Source organism: Patiria miniata, unplaced genomic scaffold, assembly GCF_015706575.1.
Source record: "Patiria miniata isolate m_02_andy unplaced genomic scaffold, ASM1570657v1 HiC_scaffold_2, whole genome shotgun sequence".
NCBI classification, from domain to species: Eukaryota; Metazoa; Echinodermata; class Asteroidea; order Valvatida; family Asterinidae; genus Patiria; species Patiria miniata.
Window position 1 is genome coordinate 5,647,171 of NW_024037058.1, and position 10,322 is coordinate 5,657,492.

Genomic DNA, 10,322 nt, shown 5'->3' on the forward strand with positions numbered 1-10,322 from the left:
TTTTTTCATTGACAATGCGTTGCGAAAGTTTTCATGGTCGTTAGAGCCACCAGATCCAGAATTCCAACATTGTATTGCTGCATTGCTTAGGAAGTGACCAATTCTTGTTTTTTTTTTAATAATGTTGCACGGATTCCAAACAACCCAGGAATTAGTGCTGCATTCCCCAAATAAGTTCATGCATGTCAGTGAAATATGACATCCATGGGAATGTCACATGCAAGGGTGGATCCGGGGGGGGGGGGGGGGGGGGGGGGGGGGGGGGGGGGGGGCAAAAGGGGCCATGGGACATCGCAATAAAGGCAGGCAATGAGTACACCACCATCTTTTCCTCGAAAAACCATTGGTTAAAGTGGTCAGAAATTGCCTCAGATCGCACCCAGAGCATTTAGAATCCAAACAATTTTCGGGGCCCTTAATTGTGTTCTGGATCCGCCCTTGGTCACATGCGCACCCAGATGCATAAATGTCAGGTGAATATGAATATTCATATCCTCCTGATTCATAGCCAATCAGAGTGCTCCATCCAATTTTGGTAGCACGTCCATGCCTTGTGTACAATGGGGTTGCAGATTATTCAAGTCGGTAATTGGAATCAACGTACACACATATGAGGTCAAGGATGTAGGAATCGTTCCTGCGTGTTATGATACCACGCACTTCACATAACCCCAGGACGTTATGAGGTAGTCAACGCCGCTGGTACAGAACGGTATGCCATGGTGCAGGCGGACCAAACCCATTGCATGGGGGGTCCTTTCAAAAATTTCTTTTCTAAGGATTCTATGCACTACTCTTCTGCTGTAAGCCATGCACCTAAATAAACCTATGCGCTTGTGGATATTAATGAAAAGGAGTAAGCATACTCTGTGTCAGGACCAGTGTGTAAATTACATACCGTGTGAGGACTACAAGACTATGTATTAAAGTCCTCAATCTGTTGTTGAGAACAGTTCTCGCATGTACAGTTCTCGCATGTGTGTTTGTGTGCTTCGTCTATGGGAGAATTAAAGGTAGAGTAGATCATTTGCGGCTATCCAAAAAGTAACTGACAAAATTATTGTTGAAAGCTTACTTGGTTTAAATATAGTAATGGCGATAAACTCCCTGTGAAAATATTCTTTCTAGCATGCTGTCATTTTCAGAAAACAGTAAAAGAAGGCAATTTCCAAAGATACATCCAGTGAGTAGTAAGGTTTGTTATTTGAAGAATCTGTGAATGGGTACGTGCAAGCACTGACATGACACACAAGCACGCGCCATTGCTAACTATTATTTATCGGTTCGTTGCATGGCATCGCGTAGCTGCAATCAGCTGAATGAGAACATGTCCCGGATGCAGATTTTGGGCGCAATTCAAAACGTGACTCTGCAACTTTTAATTTAAAATCGAGATCCCAGTTTATTGGATTCTTGGAATGTACAGCAATTACTGAGCTAAAATGTTTTCAGGTTAGTTGTTAAACATCCGTCTGCAGATTTTGAGCACTTTGCTTCTTTGCTTCCAGCAAAAAAAATGCCTGAATGACAGGACCTCTCTTACTCTTATGTCTCTACGCCCCGCCCTTTTTTGAGTACATACAGATTTCAAATAGACTGACACCACATATTGATGTTGTATTACCTGTTCATCAGTCTGTGATGTGTAGAGGTGGGCGTGGCTCTCCCCAATTTCAGCATTCATCTCAGCAATGGACCAATCAGCCTATGGAAGGCAAAAAATACAAATGAATATTCAAAATTAGTGCTGAATGAACTGAACTGGGATGCAATAGAAGAGTAAGCCTTAAAAATGTGAGTTTTGGAAATTTTGTAACAAAGCGCTGCTGATGCTGAATCACTGAAAGAAATAACAAGTTTTGTTATGATGAATATAATTCAAATGAACTACACTGTATGCAAGCATTGTGCTGTTGAATGCTATACATGCATGTAAAACACCAACTGCACACGAGCTAAAATGCAGATAAATAAAAAGAAAGTGAAGGAAAATAAAACCCACAACAAAACAAAACTACGATCCAAAACCAATTACTGTCGGTTCATTTTTTAACTCTTTTTATTTGTTTATATTTGTCTACACAACAGACTTGAGTATCCATGGGCGTCAATTGGTGGGGGATGGGGGACAAGTCCCCCCTTCCCACTTTTTAAAGTCGGGGGATATCATATCGTTTGTGTCCCTACCCCCACTTTATTCGTCCCAGAATTAAAATTGTTGCCAACATAATGATCCTATAGCTCACAATAGCTGATGACTTCAAACTCAAAAATAAATGTTTAAAAGATGATTATTTTGCTCTTCAAAAATTTGTTGAAGTGGTCAGAAATTGCCTCAGATCACACCACAGAGCGTCTAGACTACAACACTTCCCGGGGCCCTTAAGCGAGCCCTAGACTCCATGCTGTTAGGGCTTTGCGCTCCCATTAACACTGTTAAAGATATGCTCCTCCCCCCACTTTTGAGAAGCGATTGACGCCCTTGTGAGTATCCTGACTGGAAACATATCAAAGGATATTAAAACAGGTGTCATCTGCAATAACAGTCAGTTTAGAATTTTAAACTGCATCAGGTAATTGACCTGTGGCTTCTTTATGTTTACCTTTCTGATAAACCTGTCTGTCATATTGCCAGCCCAGGACCTTTGGATCCATTTGATATAAAACACAGTCAGCATGCTGTATTTGATTTCACTATGAGCGCGTACCAAAGCTCTACATGAGTGGAATCTGGGGACTGCAAATATTACCACATCAGAACCTTTGGATCCATTTGAGATAAAGCACTGCATTTGATTTTACAATGAGCACATACCACAGTGCTACGTTATCGGAATTTGGGTACTGGTACTGCAAATATTACCAGCCCAACACCTTTGTACCCATTTGATATAAAACACTGTATTTGATTTTACTTTGAGCACGTACCAAAGCGCTACATAAGTGGAACCAGGGACTGCCAATGAGTGTACTCAAAATCAGGTGACATGGTCTGTGTTGATACAGAGGGGCGTATACATTCAGTAAATCGCCATCTTTGTTCATTTCAACCACTGCCGTAAGTGACATCAGAATGGGAAGATAGCTGTGGCTCATCTCATGTGTACCTGAAGGTAAGATTTTGATTTAGTGGGTCTACCTGTAAGTCTGTCTGTACATCTGATATAAATCACCAGCATCACATTATCTCATATGAAGTACATGTACATGTACATGTAAACTCGGTATTTGCCAATTACAAGTGTATACGTATCGGTATTTACTGGAAATTCAGGTGGATCCATCAAACCTGTTAGAATACAGACATGTGGAATACATGAATCTCCTTCTATTCATGACAGAAATAAGTGACATGCATTGTTTGTACTTACAGGCAGTCTTACAAAACAAATGTTAGGCCTTTAAGAAGATTAGGCACAGGTATAGCTGAGTAAATTACAAAAAAAAATAATAATATAACCAAAAATCAAAACGACGGAAGGCAAGTCTTTTTTTCTGAAGTAGTGCACTTTTCTTACAGAAAAGTGGACTTCATTGACAAGTCTTCAATTGAAATATTGGCCAGTTAAAGTACTTGAAATATATATTTTTTTCTGGTGCAGGAAATATTGGGTTGCAGAAACTCCGGCGATCATGGAGTGTAGGGCCCCTGTTTTGTTTTGATCAAATTAGTGTCGAAAATGTTTTTATAGCTCAAAAATCACATTTACAATCAAAAGCAGACTTTTCTCAATTCTAATGACACCCGTTTTGCAATTTTGAACAGATTCTTGGGGTAGAGATCACGACTTTCCTGCGCGGTTTGTGCCTTGCAATTCAGCGCGCCATGCGTGCTCACGCATCTTTATTTTTGGGTCGCGTGTTGTCCCCGCGCTTTCATTATCATTTCACCCCCAAATTTCACTGAAAAAATCAAAACCCTGCCCTTTATCTATGACATTCCTGTTCATTGAGAAATGTCGCCAACTAGTTTGATAGTCCAATAATTTTAAAGTGGATTTTGTTCCCTTATAGGAATCAGGCCCTACACTTACGATCGCCATGAATCCTGCCCACCTTGACTCAAACCACCCAGCTGACCCCGGCAAGCTCAGAGGTGGAGTTGTTTACGTCTGTACTAAACAGGACGTACTGGGTTCAAGCCCCACCTGAGTAACAGTAAGACTTACCTTTCGTATACAAGTGCCCTTTTTACACCAGCATTTACCCCCCCCCCCCCTATTTGTAAAAGTTTTTTTTTTTAATATGTGCCCTTTTTTTTTAAACCAGTGCCCTTTTTGTTACCAGCGGCCTTTTACGAGTACCTTTTTTGAAATTTCACGCAACCGTCGGCAATTGTGCCGTCCTGACAATTGCCACATATTATCCATGATCGTCTGGTTTGAACAGTGCCCTCATAGGAAGATGGTACTAGCCCCCACTCCCTATTTTTAAATTTACCAAGTTTTTACAGTGAGTGCTCTTTTCATGAACTTTTTACAACACCGAGTATACAGTGTTTATTGAAATACGTCAGCGAGGGCAAAACCCAGTATTAGAAAAAAATATTCTTTTTTTGTGTGAACTGTTTCATTCAGACCTGAAGCCACATCCTCATTAAGTCAATGAAATGTCATTCTTCGTCAGGTCAACTCACAAACTATTTATATTAAAAACTGTGGCAAAAGGCATTTTTTTGTCGAAGTGGAAAACCTTTCACTTGTGACCTACTTTTGTTTGACTTGTTATGAATTTTATTATAATTTACCTCAGGCGTAAAAAATGTCCCATAACAGCTGAAACGAATTCTTTAATGTTGCATTTTCAGGACAAAATATATAATTATGCTCTTACATTGAAGGGAATATACAACATTTGCAAACATCAAAAAATAAAACTACCAAATTATTATGAAATACCTTACTGCACTGCTAATGAATGACAGTCTAAAGAATCCTGTAAAATCACGGCACATGCTGACATTTTCAAGAAAAGTGGTATTTTTGTATCGATTTCCAATGCTGGTCGACTGACCAGCATTGGACAAAACTGACTCTTTTCAAACCCCCAATTTAAAGCTACAGTCCATCATTTGTAATTTGTGCATTTTGTTCGTTTGAAGCAACAAAAGAGTTCAAAATCTAATGAAGGATACTGAGCAACTAACCTGATGAAGTTTCAGCTAAGCTTCAGCTGTACATTCCGAAAAAAACAGCATTCTAAGATCTCAATTTCAAATCAAAAGTTACTGAGACATGTTTTGAATTGTTTTGAATTGCAGCTATACGCGGCGTCGCGCACTGATCCAATGAATTCTAACAACCGCGCGTGCGTGTGCGTCGTTCCAATACTTGTGCGCGCTGCGCTGAATAACAAAACGAACTACTAATTAAAATTTTCCTACGGTGCTTCTTAAGAACCACCGTTGGAAATGCCTTCTTTCGTTGATTACTTCAAAATGACAGCTTGCCAGAGAGAATAATTTCACAGGGAGTTTAGTTCCCTTACTATCTTTCAACCAAGTTTGTTTTTCAACAGTAATTACGCCAGTTACTTTTCAGATGGCTGCAAATGATGGACTACAGCTTTAACAGATTTAGTTTGCAATCAATTACACTCCTATGAATGGGTACAAGCAAGCTAGACTTGTTCCCTGATCCAATTCCCTGACGTCTATAAATTGCTCCATTTCATCATTTTGGGTCGGGGAACCAGTCTACAAGAACAGGATTGTTTTTTGTGGTTTTTCTAGTATCTACAAACACAAAACTTAAAACAAGTCAACATAACAATATTTGCTACAAAATACTAACCACAAAATACATTAATTTCTGAATATTACAACAAATGTTGTGTATTCCCTTTAACAAGGTAACCATATATTGTACATTTGTTGCAACTGATTGCTATTTTCTTTTGAACAAAACTAAACAACCGCAGTTTTAAAACAAGCATATACGTAGCATGTGATTAGACCTTCAATTTGTGAATAATGTACTGGACAAAAAGTTTTCAACTTTACATCTGACCTATTACAACCATATCATCATTTGAAGTTTGAATACATGTAATTCCAAACCTTTTATTTGCAGGTAAAACGTCCATCCTATCACACAAAGCCCAACAGTGAGGATGGCATCTAATGTTACAGTTCAATCAGTGTTGGAGAAGATTAGTGTGGATCATCTGGAATGCTCCATCTGCACCAACCGTTTCAGGAAGCCCAAACTGCTGGACTGTTTGCATAGTTTTTGCCTGCAATGCCTCCAAGAGCTCAGACAGAGCCAAGATCCTAGTGGTACAAAGCTGACATGTCCTCTGTGCAGACAAGAAACCATGTTGAAAGGGTCTGGGGTTGCTGATCTCCCTAATAACTTTGCATTCAGTGCCCTGGTGGAGGAAGTTACAATGCAGGAAAAGCTACTGGAAGGTCAAGGGTCAGAGATCAAATGTCAAGCCTGTGATGAGGAGAATCAGGCAATTTCAAGATGCATGGACTGTGATCATTTCCTGTGTCAAGAATGTCAAAAGGCTCATGAACGTCTAACCCTAATGAAATCTCACAAAATCTACACACTGGCTCAACTCCGATCAGGAGAGATTGTCTACAAGAGTAAACTCAGAGATGAAGTTCCCAAATGTGGCAAGCATCCAGACCAGAATCTCAATGTCTACTGTAATACATGTGAGCAAGTCATATGTCTCATGTGTACTGTTCTAGATCATGAAAAATCAAAACACTCTTTTATTGGCTTACCTGAGGCTTTTGAGAAATGTAAGAAAAAGGTAGAAGAACTTGTTGCAAAAGTTGGTAAAAGCAAAACAGAACTGAACACCACCATAGAGAAGACTTGCATATCTCTCAAGAAACTTGACATCATGTTTGCAAACACCAAAAAGAAAATCTCAGAAAAAGCTGACCAAAAGGTTGCCAAGATCCGACAGGAGGAGCAGAAACTGATAACGAAGACTGACAGGATTTACCAAGAAAGAGTTACAACATTTGAAGCTGCTCAAGCCAATAACAGCAAAGAGGTGACACAGACAGAGCACAAGCTGGAGGAGGTCAAACAACTCATGAATCAAGCAAGTTGCTATGAGATTCTGGAACTTCAGCAGAAGCTTTTGCATAACCTCAGTGAATTGACAGGGAAACAGCCAAAGCAAGTTTCTGACCAGTTGACCTTCATGGATTTTGAAGAAGATGAGAGGTCACTTGGGAGACTCATTCTGGAAGAAGAGCCAAAGGCTGCAGCAAAGCAATCACCAAGACCTAGAAGATCACGTGTGATGGAGAAATGGAAACTGAAGACTGAAGTCAAGAACTTTGAATTAACAAATGCATTGATAGCACATGTTACAGCACTCTCTAACAATAAACTACTGGCACTCTCTGAACCAAAATTCTTGTTTGAAAATACCAGTATTCCTGCCATCTTTACAGTCTCATTGCCCAACAGTCAACCTGAGCCATCTCCTATACCACAAATGCTGCAAATAAATGGCCTCAGTGATGATGTAAGGTGCATTGCAGTCAGCAAGGATGACCAGCTCCTTGTTCTAGATGGTCCAGTGGTCAAGGTCTTCAACAAGCAACATCAGCTCCTCCATCAGTTCACACCAGGTAGAGGGTCAGACAGCCAACCAATATGCCTTGCAGTGGATGACTGTAATCTGATAGCAGTGGGTTACAGAGGCAAGAATGAGATATCTCTACACAACCCAGAAGGATCCCTCATCAGGAGACTGCCTGCTCCAATGATTGGATATTATCTGACAATGTACAATCACCGCCTTTTCTACACAACATTTCAGAACAAAAGGTTGGTTTGTGCAGACTACTATGGTGCCAGTGTATTCTCAGTAGACATGACCATTAATGTGCAGAGGCGTGGGCGCCCTACTGGTGTGTGCTGTGACAGTGATTGCAGCATCTATGTTGCTGTGGGTGGATATTCAACAGGTTTTATTCTGCATTACAGTCCTGATGGCAAGTACATTGGATGTGTGATCAAGGAATGTGGTTCTCCACGTGGCATCACAATCACATCGGATGGTGATCTGGTAGTGGCTGCAGGACTGTCTGTACAGATCTATCACCGAGTGTAAGGACAGATTAATTAAACTGGAGGTATCCAGTGTATCCACCAACCACTTCCATCAGACATTGATCATTGTTATCACTGAAAAAGAACTTGAAAGTACACTCCCTCTAATAACATTCTACAATACTGTATATTTGGTTTATTTCTAAGGTCTTTGCTGTCCGTATACATGTACTTTGGAAAATCTTGGACTTCAACACCAAGCCTACTTCCTATAAAATCTTAGATCTAGTGGACCAATAATGAGAGCAAAGGAATGACCCCTCACATTGTTTGCAAATAGGGCAGAGTGTACATTTTAAAAATATTACAAACGAGAAGGAAAGTATTACCATGAGAGGCAATTCAATTTTCTCAGATTCGTCTCATTAAATGCAAAGTCAATGCATGATGTGTTTCCAAGTATAAGATATATCCCTGCTCCTGTATGAAATGTAAACATTTCGTTAAATTGTTTTATTGGAGTTTTTCAATTATTGGGAAAATTGTTGGGATTAAATGAATGCAACTTATTTTCGAATGAGAAAGACTGTGCACCTCTGTGTACACAAGACAAAACTAAATACTCAAAAGCAACCGGATGAAATATGGGTGATTTTGAACTAAAGTGATAGTTTAAAAGTAAATCATATGCAATCCCTTGGTTGTCTCTTTCACAGTGCTTTCTGAGTGCCTCATCAAATTAATATTAGTTTCATTACATTTACAACCAAGTTGAAAATGAAAACCTTGTGCATTCTACTTCCATGATACATGGATGTTTGTACATGTGGTTAGTATGATGGATGTATATTTTTAAACTGAAATCTTGTGTGTTTGCCTTTTTATTGTGATTTTTTTAAAATACTACAATAGAAAATGCAATGGAACATTCTATGAATTTGGGGTTCAGTTTTTGTTGTCCCTATACGTCAGGCATCTACGATTTTGTAATAGAAGATGCACTCCTTTATGTGTGTACTCTTCCTCCAAGAATGCTTCTGTGAATCAAATGACCTACCCAACAAATATTAATTAGTTTGAAGTCAGTTTTAATGCCACTTGAATGGCAAATTATAAATGTTGGAGGTTACAGGGACAGGAAATATGTCAAACTTTGGACCCTAAATGTATAGAATGACCTATATGTGAGAGGTTCCGCATCATTACAATAATAGTTTAGTTTATATCATAAATCATTAAATGATTGAGGCTTTTGCTTCTTTGAACGAGTATTGGTTTGCTAAATGCTGATAGACCAAGTAGTCTCAATGAAGCAATGAGCATTTACTATAATTAAAGAATATCTCTCCAAGAGAACGCAGCTTCCATGACAACAATGGCATTTCAGCAAAGATCCAAAGTCTGTTATTTTACAAATCAGCATCTCACATACATTTCAGCTGCATTTTCCACTGGGCATGTGTGACTCCTAGGGTTATTTGCATACATAATGAGGGCTGCCTATTTTATACCGACGATGCGACTCAAAAACATATATTTGTATTTTATCATTTATAGACCACTTAATTTGGAAGCCGTTGTTATTGTATCACTAGTTAGTTTATTCACTGTATATTTTGTCGAAGTCATTTTAAAAAATGTTTTGAACATATCAACAATGATTTCATGAAACAACCGTCTTTTCTCTGTTGTCATTTGTTTTTACATTGAGGACCATTTTGTTTTCGACAAAAACATAATATCAGTGGTTTCCACAACATTTATACTTGTACATAATGGTAGAGGGGATTATCAAGTAATCAGATTTGTGAACACATTTTCTCTTGATTTTTTTTTATCTCCTGATTGACTGCATTTGAATATTGTCCAAATGCTCTCAAAATATATTGAGTATGTAACTATGATCTTAGAAAATTAGTCAGGCTTGTTAAGGTCTAGTACCACGTATTGCGAACAAAAAACAAACAAACACTACAACAACACAGTTTACGGTCAGTTTTGAAAATTGCTATTTTTATCAAAACAAAAAAAAATTTAGTAAAAAGAAATCTTTTGTATGTTAAAGATCACCTCATGTGGTTTTATGTTCAGTATTTTATTGTCCTGTGAAAACTTCAAATGTCTAGAAATCCTAACCGAAAAAGTGACACATGGATGATCAAAATTTGTTGAACTTAGCAACCACTTAACACGGGAAAAATCAGAACATGGAATTGTTTTTTCCAAAATGAATGGGGCATGCCTATACAAAAAATATTTAAAGTAAATATTTCTTTAACCCTAACAACCCTGAGC

The 10,322-nt window shown here is 38.7% G+C and overlaps 1 protein-coding gene across 1 annotated transcript; it reads left to right on the forward strand.

Annotated features, from left to right (window-relative positions):
* Nucleotides 1-5,947: 5,947 nt before the first annotated feature.
* On the forward strand, nucleotides 5,948-7,608 carry LOC119726157 (E3 ubiquitin-protein ligase TRIM71-like; the record flags this gene model as incomplete). The annotated part of the gene is made up of 1 exon (XM_038197768.1): nucleotides 5,948-7,608. A coding segment is annotated over exon 1 (1,497 nt), but the record flags the coding sequence as incomplete, so codon positions are not given.
* Between the last annotated feature and the right edge of the window lie 2,714 nt (nucleotides 7,609-10,322).